Source organism: Triticum aestivum, chromosome 6B, assembly GCF_018294505.1.
Source record: "Triticum aestivum cultivar Chinese Spring chromosome 6B, IWGSC CS RefSeq v2.1, whole genome shotgun sequence".
NCBI lineage: Eukaryota > Viridiplantae > Streptophyta > Magnoliopsida > Poales > Poaceae > Triticum > Triticum aestivum.
The window spans coordinates 137,510,765-137,533,186 of NC_057810.1; the positions used below are offsets into that span (position 1 = coordinate 137,510,765).

Here is a 22,422-nt window from a genome sequence, read left to right on the forward strand (position 1 = left end):
TGAGCTTCTCGTCGTTGCTCTGGAGCATGTCCGCCCTGCCCATCAGGAAAGCCATGTCGGTGTTCCTCTTCTTCGCGGTGACGTTCGTCCGGAGCAGGTCGAGCTTGATGGCGTTGTTCTTCATTAGCGCCGACCACCGCGCCTCGGTCTTCTCTTCGCGTAGGATGGCACGGGCCTGGGCGTCGGCGAGGCAATGCTCGATGGACTCCAGTACTCGCGCGGTTGCCGCGTCGGCGTTTTCCCCCTTCTTGGCCAATTTGTGGCCGTCCGGCCGCCCTTCCGACGCGCCCAGAATCGGCGCGTCCGGCTTGTACGTCTCCTTGGCCTTGTCGAGGGCACGCTGGACTTCCGCCCACTTCTCGCACTTGTCAATGCACTTGTAGACATGGAGGTGCTTGAAGTCAGCGTCTTGGTTGTCACCCCGAAACATGGCAAACATGCGCAGCAGCTGCGCGGACGGACGAACAGTTGGCGAACGGCGGGTGCAGGGGACGAAGATGTGCGGACGAAGATGTAGACGCCTTTGAAGTAGGGGTCGACGAGCTTCCGCTCGTCGAACTCGGCCTTGATGCGGTCCCAGTACGTCTCCAAGCTCTGGTTCGCGCCGGTGGTCGGGTCGAGGCAGACGACTTTCCACGCTTCGGCGAGGCATTCCTCCTCCTTGGACGTCCACTTGATGCGCGGCTCGCCCGACCTAGCCGCCCGCTTCTTTTTCTGGCGCCCCTTCGTCGGAACAGGAGCCGGCTCCTCCTCCTCCTCCTCCTCCTCGTCCTCCTCCTCCTCCTCGGGTTCCTGCGCGTCGTCGCCGTAGACGTAGCCGAGCTCGGCCTCCATGTCGCCGCTGAGGTCCACTACCTTGTCCTGGGTGGCGAACCCGGGAGACGAGGCGGCCGCGGCCGATCCTGTCGCGATGATGTCGTCCATGTCGGCTCCCGTGTCGTCGGCATCGCCGAGGTGCGAGAAGGGTAGCGGACCACGGTAGAGATGGGGTGTCGGTGTGGTCGCGTAGGCGGGGGGGCGGCGAGTAGTTGTATGGTGGGTACTGCACGCCGACGAAGGCGGGCGAGGGCGTGCGCGTAGCTGGGTGACCATGGGGGAAGGTCACGTTTGGGTTGAACCCGCCGTGCGCGTCGCCGTCGGCGTAGCCGGGCGATGATGAACCCCATGGAGATCCGGCGCCTTGCTGTCCCCAGGGCGCGTACTGGGCGTGACTGACGACGGGAGGATTCATCCCCGCCTCGACCGACGAGGAAGACGCCGCCGCGCGCGCCGCGTTGTCGCGGGCCTTCTTGGCTATCGCCCTGTTCCGCCTGTCGGCGGTGACTGCTTCTCGCCGCTGAACTTCCACCCTCCACTCGGCGTTCGACAGGCCCGGTGGCTTCGATGGCGGCGCCCTCGGCTTCCTCTGCTTCGGTTGGGTCACGGCGCCAGTCGCGGTCGCCGCCGCGCGCGGCGTGGAGTACTTCTTCGGCGGCATGGCGGCGGAAGGCGAGCGGGGGTTGGCGGGAGAAAGGGGGAGAATGGCGGGAGGAAGTCGAGCGAGCGGGAGAGAAGTGAGAAAAGCGTCAACAAAACGGCGGGAAAAGGCTCTCGGGTCGCCTCCAATGCGGGCCCACACGCCTTTTTCGCTTGCGCCGGCTCCCCAAGCGCTCCCAGGGCGCCGGGTTCGGCCTGAATCCGCCGGCACCAGTTTTGGCCCGAGCCGGCGAAAAACGGGCTTCTGGGAACGCGACTGGGGCCTTTTTTGACGCCGGCGCGGCGAAATCGCTTGGGGAGGGCCTGTTGGGGGCGCGGCTGGAGATGCCCTGTCAGTCGTGACATTCTGGTTCTGCTCGTTTAGCACAGGTGCTCCAACGGCGTGGGCGCAGGGCAACTTGCGTGGCGGGTTCACTCGAGCAGGTGTGCACCTTTTTTTTTCGAGGGTAGCAGGCGTGCACCTTGGGGTGTATCTGTTTGTGTTTTTTTTAGAAACTGTGTATCTATTTGTTTGTTGGTAGGTGTAGCGGCGCGGCGCGGCTCACGCCACGCAGAGTTGTTAATAAGGAAACGCTTGATACGTGGCCGGATATGTCTCACACCTCTGTGCTTAAATACCCCCACGGATGCTAAACCTAACCCCTGTCCTTGTTTCCACACAGACCCCCCCCCCCCCCCCCCCCCCCCCCCCCCCCCCCCCCCCGAGCGCTCCTCGCCGCCGCCAGGTCGGGGCGGATCCACCGCCGCCGCTGCTCCGGTTTTTGCCGACGGCGGTAGATGATTTTCTGCGTACCAGGGTACCGGCGGAGTACTCTGGTACAGCTGGGGGCGCAACGCCGATAAATTTTTGACGGTGTCGCGCCGCCTTCAAGATGTTTATAGATCCGCCATGCCGCCTACTCGATGACTAGCAGGGTGTCCTTTCTCCCTTAATCAGTGAGGTCATCTGTTCAAGGTAATTGTTTTCATGCTACTTTTGCAATTTTCTTTATGACGTCGTCTAACTGGTTTGCAACCTACAAACAGGTTGTATCTCACTTTAAGACTGATTTTTCATCGGAGGACGCTTCCACCAAGGACCAGATCCGCCGCTGATGGTACGAAGCAGATGCAATCTTCCGGGCTCGGAGAGGATCTGTCACAAAAGGGCAGAGCGGCTCCACATGGATCGAGTTCCCGGGCCTTGTCCTTGCGCCCGAATCCGTAAAGTTTGGCTGGTCAGTTCCATACGGATCGAGTTATTGGGTTCTTGGGGCTCGTCCTTGCGCCCGGATCCGACAAGCGGAACTGCCCCGGATCGAAAAAGCTCCGATTCAATCTGCGGATTGGCTGCTTCTTGGGCCTGGCCCGTTACGCGCGCTCTCCATACCAATATGCACGAAGAGATGCAGCAATGCGCGGCCCAAGGCCCGCTACCGGAACCCACCGGACCCCCCGAGCCGTTTATGAGTCTCCGTTTCGTTCCCCTCCTTACTGCGGCTCCTTGTGGCTCCGGTCGGGTGGGCTGGCGGAAGGGCGGGGGGCGGAGGGCCGGAGCCAACTGGCGGCGGCGGCTGGGAGACACGGCTGCGGGGAAGCGGAACGCACTGGCGGTGGCGGCGCAATCTCAGTGGTCAGGTCAGTTATTTTCTCCTAAACCCCTAAACCCCAATGCGTCTCCGACGTAATCTCCAATCGGAGTCAGTTCGTCCCTAACTCCAATCTGGCGACCTAAACTCAGGGCGGAGGGCCGGTGGCCACTGGCGCCTGCGGCTGCGAGACACAACTGCGGGAAGCCAGAGCTGACTGGCGAGGGTGGCCTGAGGTAACAATCTGAGAGGTCAGTTCTCTCTTCTATAACCCCTAAACCCTTGTGTTTTCCCGACCTGAACTCCAATCGGACACGTCAGTTCGCTCCTACCTAAAATCCAATCGGATTCATCAGTTCGGTCCTGCTATGCTTGTTTCCACGTGTGCAGTGCCTGGTGCTGTTGCTATTTAGTACCCGCTAGCTAACTGAGGTGGACGTGCAAGGATATTTTTGTGATTTGAAGTTCAGGGCTTTTGCAACTTGTATGGGGCTGTGATGTTTTGATTCAGTTCGCTGCTACGTTTAAACATGCAATGTGTGTGCCAATTCATGCAGATTGTTGCCTCATAGCTTAAGATTTGCTCTTCAGATAGTTCATCTCGGATCGTATATGGAAAGTTGCATGCTCTAGTACATCCTGTTTATGCCAAGTTTGTAACAGCAAGTTTATGTCCATGTCATATCATATATATATATATATATATATATATATATATATATATATATATATATATAGATGCTAGTCTGTTGGCATGTAGGAGTATTTGTGATCTTTACCGTCCTGTATATCCATCATAAATGTGGAAACTATGAAACAGGGCAATAAGTTTTGGTACCTGCAAGTTTTGCGTGGCAGTTGATATCTGTGAATGAAGCGCTTTACTATCCATCTATTTTATTGTCTTGCATTATTGCCTTTTGTGTGCGTTGTTATGATTTTAGATTTACCGGGATGGTGCAGTTTTTTAATGTTTTAGTATTGATTACTTGCAATGCAGCATTAGATGTTCCTAAATTATGTTCTCTTATTGCAGGTTGATAATGGCTGATGCTAGTTACCGCCGAAGACTGCGGGATGCAGAAAAGTGTCGCAATTGTGAGAAAACTGTCATTTCTCAAACTGAAGACATTTTTCGCAGGCCCGTCAACATCCAGAGGCACCTGAATGACCTTTTCAGAATAGAATTTCCCTTAAGACCAACTCCAGATCAATTTATGGAATTCTATAGAGTTACTCGGGAACGCTATGAAGCAATCTCTTTTATGTCAGTTCCTGGAGTTTTATATGATGGCAGACCTGTTCAGATCCCAGTCACGGCCCCTAGTTACATCGTATGTTTTCTCAAATCGTACTCATATGCTATGTCTATTCTCTTATGTAGCAACTGTGATGTGTTGTTATTGACGTTATATACTGTTTACTTTAACAGGGGGAAGAGACTTACCACACCATTGTCATACGCCTTGACAATGGATATGTTGTGGAGTTTCTTGTTCAAGAATCAAACAATTATCTTGTTGGGCTTAGAGTATATCGGATTGAAAATCAGAGAAATGCTGCCCCTTGGTTTGTATTCAAGAGAGTGACATTACCTCCCTACTTCGGACAATGCATACCAATCAGCTATCCCTTGAGCTACAGTAATGTGTATGTTTGTCATTCATTCTTTAATTTGCTACAGTTATTGTTGTCATCATGTATTTTATTTGACCTATCTTTTGGTCTTTTCCTGTGTTAGTGATTAGCGAAACGAAACTTTGTTTTGTACCAGTGGCTTGGTCTTATTTGGAGCTGGAGCTGTCTCGGCTGCAGTGGACTTCTTTTCCACATTTCTGGAAAATCCTCACCAGCAGTCTACAGATCAGGGTAAACTGCACTGCCAGTTATTCTTTCTGCTGTTTGGTGAAGGACCCCGGTTCCGTATTGCGCAGCAGTGGGCTAGAGACAATGCTCTCAATGCCAATTGGCAAAATCCACAAGCTGTTCTTCTCGAACTACTGCATGATTATTCCAAGCTATCTGATTGTTCGCTTCACCTCTATCAGTATTATGTTGAGATCCCTTTTCTTGATGCCCTTTCGGACGACCTGAAGGAGCTCAGTCCTTTTGCTCGTACCCTGTCTGATGCTAAGAATAGCTGGGAGCAATTTGAGGCCAAATACGCCAAATTTGAAAATTCTGGCTTGGTCTTCCGAAGATTATGTTGCAATCTTTGGTGGGCGGTGAACTGTTGCTTCTCAATTACAATTACAAGTTTTGCACAAGGATTCAGATGAGACAAGCAGGTTATGATGGTGAATGGTTTGAAAGGCTTCACAAGTAGAGCATTGGCTAAAACTGATGTAAACGACTCAATTTTGGTACTAGCGCAGTGTACTGATTCCAGCTGACTTTGGTATCACTGTTTATAGTTCAAACTTTGTACTGAACTATTTCTTCTAGGACAAGCTCTGAAGGAAAGCCTTAGGACAAGCCTATATGAACCCCTGAGCTTCAGGTTGCTCCAACAACTGTTGTTGTTTGACATTTTTGTGTGTGTAAGCTCTGAAGGAAGCCTATACCGAACTATTTCTTCTAGTTCTTTTGCTTTTTAACTCTTAATGCTTCTGCTTGTCTATCCTTTGGATTCAGTTGGTCATATTGAGTGTTGTTTGAGAATCAAGTCATTAAACATTTTGATTTGTGGAAAACTCATGTGCTAGGACTAGAGCAAGTTTTTCTTTCTCACTGTGCTGGTGGGACTGTTTTGTTTCTTAGCTCTCTGAGGACTGAGACCTCGTTAAAATATAATGAATTGGAAGGACAAAGTGAAGTCTCGCTGGACATGCTGTCGGCTTGAAACAGAAACATTTGATTTCTTTTTTGTTCGCGTGTATGATGCGTAACTTTCTTCATCAGTTTTATCTTTGGGGTTTACTACAATGCAGCACTGACTTTCACGCTGCATGTTCTGCAGTACTAGTAGATGCGGATTTATCTATGCATGTATGCTTGGTGAGAGACGTAGCTCATCATTCCGTCTGGCTATGTTATTTTTGTTCAGTTAAGTATGAGTTCATTTTTCTCTCCAAACAGAAAGTTTCGGTTCAGTTTACTCACAAGATGGTAAATGCATGGTTTCTCATGAAGTGTGTTGGAAAATCAGGATTTTGGGAATCTATTTCCACATGTATTTTCAGTCACAGAGGCAGCAAAACAGATGCCCAGAACCAGGACCAGGAGAATGAGATGAAGACATCTCCCGTCGCAAAGCTCATCCGGAGAGGGTATATGTTCCCAGGATATCCACGCACATCCCATCACCCGGCACTCCGTACGGCTCTCCGCCACCGCCAAAAGACGGAGCCAATGTAAGACGACGAGGATCGTCGTCCGCCGGACGCCGCAGCGGCTACCTACCTGCCGGGCGTGTGCACGTCGGTCGATCTCCGGCCGGAATCCGATCCAATCTCATATTTCTATCCATCGGGTTGTTGTTGCCTTTTCAAACCGGATATTTTGACCAGGGTATCGCATCATCCCCTTTTCTTTTGGAAAACGTTCTAAAACATACGGCTGATTTCTCCAGAATTCAGCCGTGTCGCCTGGACGCCACGCTCCCGTGCAGTCCCTTCCCTTATGTCTTGCGTCAACGCGCTCGTTTCCTTTTCCCAACTGACTGAGATCCCCTTTTCTCTATCCCCTCGCTCCTACCTCTGTCTCGTCGCACATGCCGTCCACCACTTCCCCATTACCTCGTCGGAGCCAGCCGCCCGACCTCTCCGCCGTTAGCCCTCGTCGGTGCAGCCCTCGGCCGCGACTTGCCGCACTCCTGGAGTCGGCGACCTGCAGCACCCGCGTCGACCCTTCCTGGAGTCGGCCACCAGTGTACCGTTGCGCACCGGTGTTGCAATGAAGCACGAAAATCGGAGGCGGGCGTCGCTTGCCACCGGTGCTGCAACGCAGCATGCAGGAGGAGGCTGGGCTACTTGCCGCCGGTGTTGCAAGGCAGCACGAAGGGAGGAGGCGGGCGCGCTCACCGCCGGTGCTGCAACACCGCACACATGAGATGTTGCGTTGGAGCTTTCTGTCGCGCCGTCGGGACTGCATTGGAGCGTTGCCCGAGGCTGCATTGTAGCGCCGCCGCGGTCATTGAAGCGGCGATGAGGATGGAACGGATTCCGGCGGGGCTGCAATGAAGCTTCCCCAGAGCTGCAATGAAGCTTTGCTGGTGGCGTTGCCCTCGGTCTTGCCATGGAGCAGGCCTTCGGTGGCTCATGGTGCTGACTCGCCGGTGGCTCTGGGAGCTGCGATGCAGCGCTCACGGGCGGCTCCGGTGCTGCAATGTCGCAGGCGCAGGTACCGCGGCGGGGTGTTGTGTTGCTCTGCAACATCGTCGTCTTCAGAGCAGATGCATGCATCGAACTGAATGCGTGTGGTGGATGGGATGAGAGGAGAGAAGATGTCGGGCTGTGTTGCTAAGATCGAAAGGCCACTAGCGCCAGATCGGAGGGCTGACGCAAAATCATCCGCCTGATTTGAAGCACTGGCCTTTCTTTTTCTTGAGGACAATCTGTGTCTGTGTTAGTTCTCCCTGCTCTCAACAACATGCAATCGAGCTCGATCACTGACGAAGTACACTGCCGGTCGCATCTCCGGAACCTTGCATCAGAATATGCTCCTACTGCCAACTTTACATCAGAATATGGTTGATGCTGCAAAGAAGCAGCTCTTCATCGGCGCCGCTGTCAGGAATCGAATGCCACTCGTTTTGCAGCTACTTAAATAGCCGTCGGTTTCTTACAATCCAATCAACCAAGCAGAACGACTACCGTTTGCTGCGTCTCTGCACTTGCTTACTAGCTTAGGTGACTCACTGTCGGCCATGGACAGCTCTTCAGATGCTCACAAGTGCAGTCCCTTGGCCACTGCTCCATACTATCCTCTGCCATGCTTGGCCAGTTTTCAGTGCATGCAAACTTTGTCAGATCACGCCACCACTTTCAGCACATTTTGTGCGTTTCTACATGACACGATGAGATTGAACCTGGCGTCCCTTTTTTTTTCTTTTTTTTTTTGCGTAGAACCTGGCGTCCTTGAGATTGCACATTTGCACTGTTTTGTTTTCTCTTGTACGTACGGTGTCTATACGTTTTCACAACACATGTACAACAAATATACGTTTTCAGTACACGATCACACGTACAACAGATATACGCTTGCTTCTTGCTGACGAGGGATTCTTGGGTGTTTGCCCACGTGCAGCCGTCACAGGTGCGCGGCGTGCTACCGTGAGTTCGACCGGATGGAGCACCTGGTGAGAGCACATGCGGTCGTCGCACCACTCCCACCACGAGCCCCGCTGCGGCGTCTGCGGCAAGCACTGCCGCTCCATCGACGCCTTCCGCGACCACCTCGGCTTCGGAGCCTCCCTGCCCGCCAAGCCCGCCTGCGCCACCGCCTTCCAAGCCCGCTCTGCCTCGCCGTCTTCCCCACCTCCGCCGCCCTCCGCGCCCACCGCCCAGCCTGCAAGCTCTCCGGCGCCCCCCATCCTTCCTCGGTGCAGAGCCTCACCCGGAGCATGTCGAGGATGGGCGTTCGGGGCGGCGAGGGCGCGGTGGCGCTGGGGTGCAAGATGGTGGGCGGCGAGAGCGACGGCACGCTCGACGTGTGCGCGCGCGTCTGCGTCGTCGACGAGCACGAGGCCATCCTGTACGAGAGCTTCGTGAAGCCGCTCATCCCGGTGACGCACTACCGGTACGAGACCACGGGCATCCGCCCCGAGCACCTTCGCGACGCGCCCACGGTGAAGCAGGCGATGCGGCGGGTGCAGGACATCCTCCTCAACGGCGAGCAGTCCTACTCCTCCTGCGGCGCCGCCCGGCTCCTCGTCGGCCACGGACTAGAGCACGACCTCGACGCGCTGGGCATGGACTACCCGGCGCACCTGAAGCGGGACACGGCCGCGTACCCGCCGCTGATGAAGACCAGCGCCAGGCTCATGAGCAACTCGCTCCGGTATCTCACGCGGACCTGCCTGGGCTATGAGATACAGACCGGCGGCCACCATCACCCCTACGACGACTGCGTGGCCGCCATGCGCCTCTATAAGAGGATGCGCGCCATGAGGGACCAGCACGGCCGGTCCAAGGACAACGATGATGACCCCACGGTCAAGGCCTTCCCGGCGTGGAGGCAGCGAGAGCTGGAGCGCATGTCGCCGGAGGAGCTCCTCGCAATGTCCAAGCCCGACTACCGATGTTGGTGCCTCGACGACGACCGGCGATGCTGACGGCAGCCTGGGCGGACCCAGGACAAAAATGACCCGGGGTCCCATGTCTATCACATACATGTGTGGATATAAGTCATAATATATACTTCCTCTGTCCGAAAATACTTGTCATTAAAATGGATAAAAGAGAATGTATCTAGACATATTTCGGTTCTTCATATATCTCTCTTTATTCATTTTGATGACAATTATTTTCGGACGGAGGAAGTATAAAGTAACACACTTAGCAATTCATTATACCTAGAATATGATACGACCGTGAATGTGATTACCAAAGGTCCAAAATAAAGAGTTCACCTCAAGTATTTTTTTTGAAACCCCCTCCCATATATTAATTAACTTAAAATATTAATACAATCATCCGTTACAAAATCAGCCACGCAGGGCGGAACACTATTAAGGAGCACACCATCGGACCTATTATCAAAGCTGAACTTAGCAATCTGGTGCGCCACCCTATTAGCCGTTCTTTTAATCTTGGATATCTTGCTATTTATCATCATTTTGGCTAAACTCAAAGCTTCTATCTTTAGATCCACCAGAGGAGACCTGTCTAGAAGATCATTTCGAAGGAAAGAAGCCACAAAAGAACAATCCGTTTCTAAAATGATGGCCTTGTGGAGAGTAATACCAATGTATAGCCCCGCAAGGGTCACTCTCAGTTCCGCTTCTTCCGCGCTATTGCACACCCCAATATAATCCCAGGACGATATGATAACTTCTCCAGTATGGTTCCTGGCCACGACGCCCACACTTGCAGCCCTTAAAGCCTCCACATAACTTGCATCAACATTAATCTTAATGATCTCCGTAGCGGGAGCCTGCCAAGTCACAAGATTCTTTCGCATATCATTAGTAAAATTTAAGCCATCCACCCTCTCTTTACCTTTGATGCTAATCTCCATCTTGACATTGGGATGACAGGACGAGAAGGACGTCCAGTAATTCTGAATGAACCTCACCGAGTCAGAGATTTTTTCCTTTCCCTTACCAAAAATCAAATCATTCCTCAGATGCCAAGCCCTCCAAAACATGAATATAATTTGCTCACGCACCGGCGGCCTTACTTGATCCAATAAGACAAGTAACCAATCCGGCCCCGTAAAATTGAAAACCACTTCATCTGGTAAATTCCATACCTCCCTTACCGCCAGACGTAACGCACGAGCCTTAGGACAGCTTACCAGTGCATGAAATACAGATTCATCTTCTACGCCACAAATCGAGCACAGACCAATGGTAGTTTGGTGGTGTTTAACTCTGTTAACTTGAACCGCCAAACTTTGTGTCGCAGCACGCCATGCAAAAATTCTGATTTTCTGAGGGACCTGAGCCTCCCAAATAATATTCCATAGCCTCCTTTCCCCATTAGCAGCACCACTTGAACTCCCTAACTCAATCATAGAGTCCTTAAGTTTGAGCGCCAACTTATACGCACTTTTAACTGAGAATAAACCATTTTTTTCGTAGTGCCAAGCAATGAAATCTCCATCACCGACAGTCAGAACACGCAACTTCAAAATTTCGTCCGCATCATGTGGAAAGAACAGATGCCGAATAAGATTCTCATCCCATCTTGTTGAGCCACTAATGAATAATTCAGACACACATTTGAGTCTGGTTCTGTTCCTTTTTGCTGAAATTTGAAGCCCCGAATCTCTAGGAAGCCGATTGTCTCTCCAAATATTTATATTTGCACCGTCGCGAACTCTCCAAATGACCCCCTTTTTCAGCAGCTCAAGACCATGCATAATACCTTGCCAAGTAGTCGATGTCACCTGAGGGAATACAGTGTCTAGCAAATGCCCATGAGGATAATACTTTGCTTTCATCACCTTTGCACATAACGAGTAGTCGATGTCACATAACGATGTCACCTCAAGTATTATTTGATTGTAGGAAATTAAACAGTAAAGGAGAACCAAAGTGCCCAATTTGCGAATAAAGTATAACCGATGACGAGAAAATGCAGCACTATATGTTGATTGCCTACAAACCAAAAGAAATGAAACCACTTAGCAACCAGGTATACATAATAATTACAATTATGTAATAAGTAAGTTAAAATCAATACCTTTCTACAATGGTTTCCTACTTTCTTTCATGGCGTCAAAGCGATCACAATTACTGGATCATTAGTAACCTTCCTCATTTCGCTTTTCTTGACATAACAAGTAACATTGTACATCAAGGCGTCGTCACCAAGACGAGTGCGCAAATATGTCTTCACAATTCTCATACCTGAAAAAGATCTCTCAACTGTAGCAGTGTCAACAGGCAATACTAGTACTAGCTTCAAAGTCGATAAACCAAGGGATATACAATATGTTTCCTTGTCTCCCCATTTTTTTGAGAGAGCTAACAAATATTACTTAAACCAGAGGAGCGATCATCTGCTCGGACATCAGCAATGTAAAGATGAACGTGATGTCTAAGGTCCCTGAGTCTCCATCATCAGAATCTTTTGGATAAAGTTTAGCTAGACTCGTCAAATGCTCTAACTTGAAATCACGAAATGATTTATTTGGGCTCAAAGCCACCGAGCAGACAAGTGTTCAGATTTTTTTGCAAAAGGAAAAAAACTATAAATCATGTGTATACATGACATGAATTGCAATTGCACGGCTGTAAAATAAAACTTACTTGACATGTTGGTGCTTCCAGCCTTCTCCACTGACCACTACAATAGCCAAGTAGTCCAACAGCCAATAAAATCAAAATTTCTAGTCTTGTCCAGTAGCCCTAATAATCTAGGGTTAGAGAAACAAAGCAATAATTAGAACAGTATTTATAAGGATTAGACCAGAATTTGTAAATTGCAATAGAGGCGGACACACACTGGGCACGAAGCGCAGCGGCATGTAGATGAACAGGCCAGGCGACAGGAGAAGGCACGCACGTATCGATGAATTTTTTGGGAAACCCTATTTGGCGTAGTGTTTTTGCAAACGGGCGCCTGCAGCGCTCCCGTGATGGGCCGGCCCATCTAGGGGTTTCTTCTTTGTATCTTAATTCTGCGCCTGTCCTGAATCGAACCCAGGACCCCGAGACCAATTTTTGGTAGAACAACCACTGCGCCAACGCAGCAGATCTGATTAAAGTGAAAATTTTCTTTCTTTTATGATAGCTTCTCCCGCTTCTTGTTTCCCTTTTCTTTTTTCCTTTTTTCCTTTTTCCTTTTTCCTTTTCCATTTTTCCTTTTCTGTTTTCTGTTTTTTTCATCCTGGTTCGTCCAATTTGTTTGCAAATACATCAACTTTTCTTTTAAATTGATGATTTCTTTCGAAATTCGATGAACTTTTTCCCAAATCGATGAACTATTTTTAAAATTCGGTGAACTTTTTTGAAAATCTATGATCTTTTTTAAAAATTGGTGAACTTTTTTCAAATCTGATGAACTTTTTTCCAATTTTGATGAACTTTTTTCAAAATCGTTGACTTTTCCCAAATTGGGTGAACTTTTTTTCAAATTTGATGAACTTTTATCAAAGTTGATGAACTTTTTCTCAAAATCGATGAACTTTTTTCTCAAATCGAATGAACTTTTTCCAAAATCGGTGAACTTTTTTCAAATCGACTGAACTTTTTCCAAAATTGATAATTTTTTTCAAGTCGATTGAACTTTTTTCAAAATCAATGAACTATTTTTGAAGATTGATGAACTTTTTCTATTTTTATGAGTTTTTTGTTTTAAATTCGTTATCTTTTATTTTAACCCGTGAACGATTTTTTTAATTCCTGATTTTTCAGAAAAGATACACATATTTTTTCAACATTCAATGGTTAACTGGTCAGACCGATCAATTGGTGAACTTTTTTCCTCAAATTAGTGAACTTGTTCTAATTCAAATAGCGCAGCTAGAGTTCTTAAACAGTACGCGCTGCATTCGGTCTTTTAAAGTTAGGTGGTGTAGTGGTTGCCAGTCTATTGGAGGTTAGTTGTGGGCTGAGTTCGATTCCCCACGATGCCCTGTTTTTTGGTGGTATTTTCGCGCTACAGTATTGCAGTACGTGTTTATGGGCCAGCCCACTAAGATTCTCCTGTGAGCGCTGGTTAGGTTCGCGGGCGCTTAAGGCGCCGACTAGGACCTCCCGAATTTTTTTTGAGACACACGTATCGATGAATGATCCATTGATCGATCAATGTATGTAATGGGCCTTTTCCAGGGCGTCACGCGCTACCTCTCGGCTGGGCCGACTGGGCCCTAGTTGCCTAGTTGTAGCCTTTTTGTCTGTACGTCCCTGTAGAAAATTTAGGGGTGTCCAAGCCGACGTGGGCTCTATATGTATAAGGTGAGATGATTTTTTACCCGGTGTCATGGGCTACCTGCTGGACCAACGTGGGCCCGCCCCTGCTCCCTACCGAATTCGAATCTTGGTTGGCGCTTTTACTTGGTGGTGATGATTTTTTTGAGGGAAAAATAAAATGCCGCGTGCGTCCGATGGATAGCTGATGTACCTTACGATCGATTGACGTGGTGGTCGAATAAATCGCCGTTTTTTTTGTTGGAAGTAAGTTGCCACAATTTCATATGTGGGTCGTTCGATTTTGATAGGGAACAAAGAGGGAGATGCGATAGGGCACCAAGGCTAGGAATAAGCCGCAGCCAGCGGAGGCGAGTTAGAAGGTTAACGGTTGTAGGTACGGGGACTGCCGGCATCGGAACTAGAGGTCGGCAGTGTTGGGGAACGTAGTAATTTCAAAAAAATTTCTACGCACACGCAAGATCATGGTGATGGCATAGCAACGAAAGGGGAGAGTGCTGTCTACGTACCCTCGTAGACCGTTATGCGGAAGCGTTATAACAACGCGGTTGATGTAGTCGTACGTCTTCACGAATCGACCGATCCAAGCACCGAACGTACGGCACCTCCGTGTTCAGCACACGTTCAGCTCGATGACGTCCCACGGGCTCCAATCCAGCGAAGCGTCGGGGATGAGTTCCGTCAGCACGACGGCGTGGTGACGATGATGATGTTCTACCGGCGCAGGGCTTCGCCTAAACTCCGCAACGATATGACCGAGGTGGATTATGGTGGAGGGGGGCACCGCACACGGCTAAGGAACGATCCGTAGATCAACTTGTGTGTCTATGGGGTGTCCCCCTGCCCCCGTATATAAAGGAGCAAGGGGGGAGGCCGGTCGGCCCTTGGGGCGCGCCAAGGAGGGGGGAGTCCTCCTCCTAGTGGGAGTAGGACTCCCCTTTCCTAGTCCAACTAGGAAGGAGGAAGGGGGAAGGAAAGAGGGGAGAGGGAGAGGGAAAGAGGGGCCGCGCCCCCCTCCCCTAGTCCAATTCGGACTCCCCTTGGGAGGGGGCGCGCCACCTCCTGGGCTGCTGCCCTCTCTCTCCCCTCAGGCCCACTAAGGCCCAATACTTCCCCGGGGGGTTCCGGTAACCCCTCCGGCACTCCGGTTTTCTCCGAAATCACCCGGACTTCCGGTGTCCGAATATAGTCGTCTAATATATCAATCTTTATGTCTCGACCATTTTGAGACTCCTCGTCATGTCCGTGATCACATCCGGGACTCCGAACAAACTTCGGTACATCAAAACTTATAAACTCATAATAAAACTGTCATCGTAACGTTAAGCGTGCGGACCCTACGGGTTCGAGAACTATGTAGACGTGACCTAGAACTATTCTCGGTCAATAACCAATAGCGGAACCTGGATGTTCATATTGGTTCCCACATATTCTACGAAGATCTTTATCGGTCAAACCGCATAACAACATACGTTGTTCCCTTTGTCATCGGTATGTTACTTGCCCGAGATTCGATCGTCGGTATCCAATACCTAGTTCAATCTCGTTACTGGCAAGTCTCTTTACTCGTTCCGTAATACATCATCTCATAACTAACTCATTAGTTACAATGCTTGCAAGGCTTAGGTGATGAGTATTACCGAGAGGGCCCAGAGATACCTCTCCGACAATCGGAGTGACAAAACCTAATCTTGAATTATGCCAACTCAACATGTACCTTCGGAGACACCTGTAGAGCACCTTTATAATCACCCAGTTATGTTGTGACGTTTGGTAGCACACAAAGTGTTCCTCCGGTAAACGGGAGTTGCACAATCTCATAGTTGCAGGAACTTTGTATAAGTCATGAAGAAAGCAATAGCAACATACTAAACGATCAAGTGCTAAGCTAACGGAATGGGTCAAGTCAATCACATCATTCTTAATGATGTGATCCCATTAATCAAATGACAACACATGCCTATGGTTAGGAAACATAACCATCTTTGATCAATGAGCTAGTTCAAGTAGAGGCATACTAGTGACACTATGTTTGTCTATGTATTCACACATGTATCATGTTTCCGGTTAATACAATTCTAGCATGAATAATAAACATTTATCATGATATGAGGAAATAAATAATAAATTTATTATTGCCTCTAGGGCATATTTCCTTCAGTCTCCCACTTGCACTAGAGTCAATAATCTAGATTACATAGTAATGATTCTAACACCCATGGAGTCTTGGTGCTGATCATGTTTTGCTCGTGAGAGAGGCTTAGTCAACGGGTCTGCAACATTCAGATCCGTATGTATCTTGCAAATCTCTATGTCTCCCACTTGGACTTGGTCCCGAATGGAATTGAAGCGTCTCTTGATGTGCTTGGTCCGCTTGTGAAATCTGGATTCCTTTGCCAAGGCAATTGCACCAGTATTGTCACAGAAGATCTTCATTGGTCCCGATGCACTAGGTATAACACCTAGATCGGAAATGAACTCCTTCATCCAGACTACTTCATTTGCTGCTTCCGAAGCAGCTATGTACTCCGCTTCACATGTAGATCCCGCCACGACGCTTTGTTTAGAACTGCACCAACTTACAGCTCCACCGTTTAATAAAAATACATATCCGGTTTGCGATTTAGAATCGTCCGGATCAGTGTCAAAGCTTGCATCGACGTAACCATTTATGACTAGCTCTTTGTCACCTCCATATACGAGAAACATATCCTTAGTCCTTTTCAGGTATTTCAGGATGTTCTTGACCGCTGTCCAGTGACCCACTCCTGGATTACTTTGGTACCTCCCTGCTAAACTAATAGCAAGGCACACATCAGGTCTGGCACACAGCATTGCATACATGATAGAGCCTATGGCTCAAGCATAGGGAACTCCTTTCATTTTCTCTCTATCTTCTGCAGTGGTCGGGCATTGAGTCTGACTCAACTTTATACCTTGTAATACAGGCAAGAACCCTTTCTTCGCCTGATCCATATTGAACTTTTTCAATACTTTATCAAGGTACGTGCTTTGTGAAAGTCCAATCAAGCGTCTTGATCTATCTCTATAGATCTTAATGCCCAATATGTAAGCAGCGTCACCGAGGTCTTTCGTTGAAAAACTTTTATTCAAGTATCCTTTTATGCTATCCAGAAATTCTATATCATTTCCAATCAACAATATGTCATCCACATATAATATTAGAAATGCTACAGAGCTCCCACTCACTTTCTTGTAAATACAGGCTTCTCCAAAAGTCTGTATAAAACCATATGCTTTGATTACACTATCAAAGCGTTTATTCCAACTCCGAGAGGCTTGCACCAGACCATAAATTGATCGCTGGAGCTTGCACACTTTGTTAGCTCCTTTAGGATCGACAAAACCTTCTGGTTGCATCATATACAACTCTTCTTCCAGAAATCCATTCAGGAATGCAGTTTTGACATCCATCTGCCAAATTTCATAATCATAAAATGCGGCAATCGCTAACATGATTCGGACAGACTTAAGCATCGCTACGGGTGAGAAAGTCTCATCGTAGTCAACCCCTTGAACTTGTCGAAAACCTTTCACAACAAGTCGAGCTTTATAGACAGTTACATTACCGTCAGCGTCAGTCTTCTTCTTAAAGATCCATTTATTCTCAATGGCTTGCCGATCATCGGCCAAGTCAACCAAAGTCCATACTTTGTTTTCATACATGGATCCCATCTCAGATTTCATGGCCTCTAGCCATTTTGCAGAATCTTGGCTCATCATCGCTTCCTCATAGTTCGTAGGTTCATCATGGTCTAGTAACATGACTTCCAGAACAGGATTACCGTACCACTCTGGTGCGGATCTTACTCTGGAAGACCTACGAGGTTCAGTAGATACTTGATCTGAAGTTTCATGATCAATATCATTAGCTTCCTCACTAATTGGTGTATTTATCACAGGAACTGATTTCTGTGATGAACTACTTTCCAATAAGGGAGCAGATATAGTTACCTCATCAAGTTCTACTTTCCTCCCACTCACTTCTTTCGAGAGAAACTCCTTCTCTAGAAAGGATCCATTCTTAGCAACGAATGTCTTGCCTTCGGATCTGTGATAGAAGGTGTACCCAACAGTCTCTTTTGGGTATCCTATGAAGACACATTTCTCCGATTTGGGTTCGAGCTTATCTGGTTGAAGTTTCTTCACATAAGCATCGCAGCCCCAAACTTTAAGAAACGACAACTTTGGTTTCTTGCCAAACCACAGTTCATAAGGCGTCGTCTCAACGGATTTAGATGGTGCCCTATTTAATGTGAATGCAACCGTCTCTAAAGCATAACCCCAAAACGATAGCGGTAAATCAGTAAGAGACATCATAGATCACACCATATCTAGTAAAGTACGATTACGACGTTCAGACACACCATTTCTTTGTGGTGTTCCAGGTGGCGTGAGTTGCGAAACTATTCCGCATTGTTTCAAATGTAAACCAAACTCGTAACTCAAATATTCTCCTCCACGATCAGATCGTAGAAACTTTATTTTCTTGTTACAATGATTTTCCACTTCACTCTGAAATTCTTTGAACTTTTCAAATGTTTCAGACTTGTGCTTCATTAAGTAGATATACCCATATCTGCTCAAATCATCTGTGAAGGTGAGAAAATAACGATATCCGCCACGAGCCTCAACATTCATCGGACCACATACATCTGTATGTATGATTTCCAACAAATCTGTTGCTCTCTCCATAGTACCGGAGAACGGTGTTTTAGTCATCTTGCCCATGAGGCATGGTTCGCAAGTACCAAGTGATTCATAATCAAGTGATTCCAAAAGTCCATCAGTATGGAGTTTCTTCATGCGCTTTACACCGATATGACCTAAACGGCAGTGCCAAAAATAAGTTGCACTATCATTATCAACTCAGCATCTTTTGGCTTCAACATTATGAATATGTGTATCACTACTATCGAGATTCAATAAAAATAGACCACTCTTCAAGGGTGCATGACCATAAAAGATATTACTCATATAAATAGAACAACCATTATTCTCTGATTTAAATGAATAACCGTCTCGCATCAAACAAGATCCAGATATAATGTTCATGCTCAACGCTGGCACCAAATAACAATTATTCAGGTCTAAAACTAATCCCGAAGGTAGATGTAGAGGTAGCGTGCCGACCGCGATCACATCGACTTTGGGGCAGTTCTGCTTCCAGTGACCGGTCTGCTTGCAGTAGAAGCACTCAGTTTTAGGCTTAGGTCCAGACTTGGGTTTCTTCTCTTGAGCAACAACTTACTTGCTGTTCTTCTTGAAGTTCCCCTTCTTCTTCCCTTTGCCCTTTTTCTTGAAACTAGTGGTCTTGTTGACCATCAACACTTGATGCTCCTTCTTGATTTCTACCTCCGCAGCTTTTAGCATTGCGAAGAGCTCGGGAATAGTCTTGTTCATCCCTTGCATATTATAGTTCATCACAAAGCTCTTGTAGCTTGGTGGCAGTGATTGGAGAATTATGTCAATGACGCTATCATCCGGAAGATTAACTCCCAGTTGAATCAAGTGATTATTATACCCAGACATTTTGAGTATATGCTCACTGACAGAACTATTCTCCTCCATCTTGCAGCTGTAGAACTTATTGGAGACTTCATATCTCTCAATCCGGGCATTTGCTTGAAATATTAACTTCAACTCCTGGAAAATCTCATATGCTCCATGACGTTCAAAACGTCGTTGAAGACCCGGTTCTAAGCCGTAAAGCATGGCACACTGAACTATAGAGTAGTCATCAGCTTTGCTCTGCCAGACGTTCTTAACGTCGTCAGTTGCATCAGCAGCAGGCCTGGCACCCAGCGGTGCTTCTAGGACGTAACTTTTCTGTGCAGCAATGAGGATAATCCTTAGGTTACGGACCCAGTCCGTGTAATTGCTACCATCATCTTTCAACTTTGCTTTCTCAAGGAACACATTAAAATTCAATGAAACAACAGCACGAGCCATCTATCTACAAACAAACATAGACAAGCAAAATACTATCAGGTACTAAGTTCATGATAAATTTAAGTTTAATTAATCATATTACTTAAGAACTCCCACTTAGACAGACATCTCTCTAGTCATCTAAGTGATTACGTGATCCAAATCAACTAAACCATAACCGATCATCACGTGAGATGGAGTAGTTTTCAATGGTGAACATCTTTATGTTGATCATATCTACTATATGATTCACGCTCGACCTTTCGGTCTCTGTGTTCCGAGGCCATATCTACATATGCTAGGCTCGTCAAGTTTAACCTGAGTATTCCGCGTGTGCAAAACTGGCTTGCACCCATTGTAGATGGACATAGAGCTTATCACACCCGATCATCACGTGGTGTCTGGGCACGACGAACTTTGGCAACGGTGCATACTCAGGGAGAACACTTCTTGATAATTTTTTTAGTGAGAGATCATCTTAAAATGCTACCGTCAATCAAAGCAAGATAAGATGCATAAAGGATAAACATCACATACAATCAATATAAGTGATATGATATGGCCATCATCATCTTGTGCTTGTGATCTCCATCTCCGAAGCACCATCATGATCACCATCGTCACCGGCGCGACACCTTGATCTCCATCGTAGCATCGTTGTCGTTTACGCCATCTATTGCTTCTACGACTATCGCTACCGCTTAGTGATAAAGTAAAGCAATTACAGGGCGTTTGCATTTAATACAATAAAGCGACAACCATATGGCTCCTGCCAGTTGCCGATAACTTCGGTTACAAAACATAATCATCTCATACAATAAAATATAGCATCACGTCTTGACCATATCACATCACAACATGCCCTGCAAAAATAAGTTAGACGTCCTCTACTTTGTTGTTGCAAGTTTTACGTGGCTGCTACGGGCTTAGCAAGAACCGTTCTTACCTACGCATCAAAAACCACAACGATAGTTCGTCAAGTTGGTGCTGTTTTAACCTTTGCAAGGACCGGGCATAGCCACACTCGATTCAGCTAAAGTGAGAGAGACAGACACCCGCCAGCCACCTTTAAGCACGAGTGCTCGTAACGGTGAAACCAGTCTCGCGTAAGCGTACGCGTAATGTCGGTCCGGGCCGCTTCATCTCACAATACCGCCGAAACAAAGTATGACATGCTGGTAAGCAGTATGACTTGTATCGCCCACAACTCACTTGTGTTCTACTCATGCATATTGAAGGAAATATGCCCTAGAGGCAATAATAAAGTTATTATTTATTTCCTTATATCATGATAAATGTTTATTATTCATGCTAGAATTGTATTAACCGGAAACATAATACATGTGTGAATACATAGACAAACAAAGTGTCACTAGTATGCCTCTACTTGACTAGCTTGTTTATCAAAGATGGTTATGTTTCCAAGCCATGGACAAAAGAGTTTCATTTGATTAACGGGATCACATCATTAGGAGAATGATGTGATTGACATGACCCATTCCGTTAGCCTAGCACTTGATCGTTTAGTATGTTGCTATTGCTTTCTTCATGACTTATACATGTTCCTGTAACTATGAGATTATGCAACTCCCGTTTACCAGAGGAACACTTTGGGTGCTACCAAACGTCACAACGTAACTGGGTGATTATAAAGGAGTACTACAGGTGTCTCCAAAGGTACATGTTGGGTTGGCGTATTTCGAGATTAGGTTTTGTCACTCCGATTGTCGGAGAGGTATCTCTGGGCCCTCTCGGTAATGCACATCACTATAAGCCTTGCAAGCAATGTGACTAATAAGTTAGTTGCGGGATGATGCAACGAGTAAAGAGACTTGCCAGTAACGAGATTGAACTAGGTATTGGATACCGACGATCGAATCTCGAGGAAGTAACATACCGATGACAAAGGGAACAACGTATGTTGTTATGCGGTTTGACCGATAAAGATCTTCGTAGAATATGTAGGAACCAATATGGGCATCCAGGTTCCGCTATTGGTTATTTACCGAGAATGGTTCTAGGTCATGTCTACATAGTTCTCGAACCCGTAGGGTCCGCACGCTTAAGGTTTCGATGACAGTTATATTATGAGTTTATGAGTTTTGATGTACCGAAGGAGTTCGAAGTCCCAGGTGAGATCGGGGACATGACAAGGAGTCTCTAAATGGTCGAAACGTAAAGATCGATATATTGGACGACTATATTTGGAGTTCGGAAAGGTTCCGAGTGATTCGGGTATTTTCGGGGATATCAGGGAGTTACGGGAATACGAGGAAGAAGCATTGCGCCTCATGGGCCAAGTGGTGGAAGAGAGGAGGAAGGGCGCGCGGCCCCCTAGCCCAAACCGAATTGGACTAGGGGGCCGGCCCCCCTTTCCTTCTTCTCCTCCCTCTCCTTCCTTCTCCTTCTCCTCCCCTTCCTCCCCTTCTCCTAGTAGGACTTGGAAAGAGGGGGGAATCCTACTTGGAGTAGGATTGCCCCCCTTGGGCGCGCCTCCTCTCCTTGGCCGGCCCCCTCCCCCTTGCTCCCTTATATACGGGGGCAGGGGGGCACCCCATAACACAATCTACGGATCGTTCCTTAGCCGTGTGCGGTGCCCCCCTCCACCATATTCCACCTCGGTCATATCGTCGCAGAGTTTGGGCGAAGCCCTGCGCCGGTAGAAGATCATCATCGTCACCACGCCGTCGTGCTGACGGAACTCATCTCCGGAGCTCTGCTGGATCGGAGGCCGGAGATCGTCATCGAGCTGAACGTGTGCTGAACTCGGAGGTGCCGTACGTTCGGTACTTGGATCGGTCGGATCGTGAAGACGTACGACTACATCAACCGCGTTGTGCTAACGCTTCCACTTACGGTCTATGAGGGTACGTGGACGAACACTCT

General features: G+C 47.8%; 1 protein-coding gene and 1 pseudogene across 2 annotated transcripts; both read left to right on the top strand.

Annotated features, from left to right (window-relative positions):
• Positions 1-2,171: 2,171 nt before the first annotated feature.
• LOC123136177 (uncharacterized) lies at positions 2,172-5,648 on the top strand. 2 transcript variants are annotated; one of them, XR_006466632.1, is made up of 6 exons: positions 2,172-2,431; positions 2,503-3,093; positions 3,197-3,295; positions 4,081-4,378; positions 4,477-4,694; positions 4,786-5,648. XR_006466632.1 is itself a non-coding variant. In XM_044555495.1 (6 exons), exons 4-6 carry the CDS (start codon positions 4,088-4,090, stop codon positions 5,321-5,323), a joined length of 1,014 nt encoding a protein of 337 aa, XP_044411430.1. In that variant the 5' UTR covers positions 2,172-2,431; positions 2,503-3,093; positions 3,197-3,295; positions 4,081-4,087; the 3' UTR covers positions 5,324-5,648. The 2 variants fall into 2 exon arrangements, 1 of the variants encoding a protein (XP_044411430.1); XM_044555495.1 differs by having other exon boundaries at positions 4,819-5,648.
• A 2,263-nt stretch (positions 5,649-7,911) lies between these two features.
• Positions 7,912-9,318, top strand: LOC123133767 (RNA exonuclease 4-like; annotated as a pseudogene).
• Positions 9,319-22,422: the final 13,104 nt, after the last annotated feature.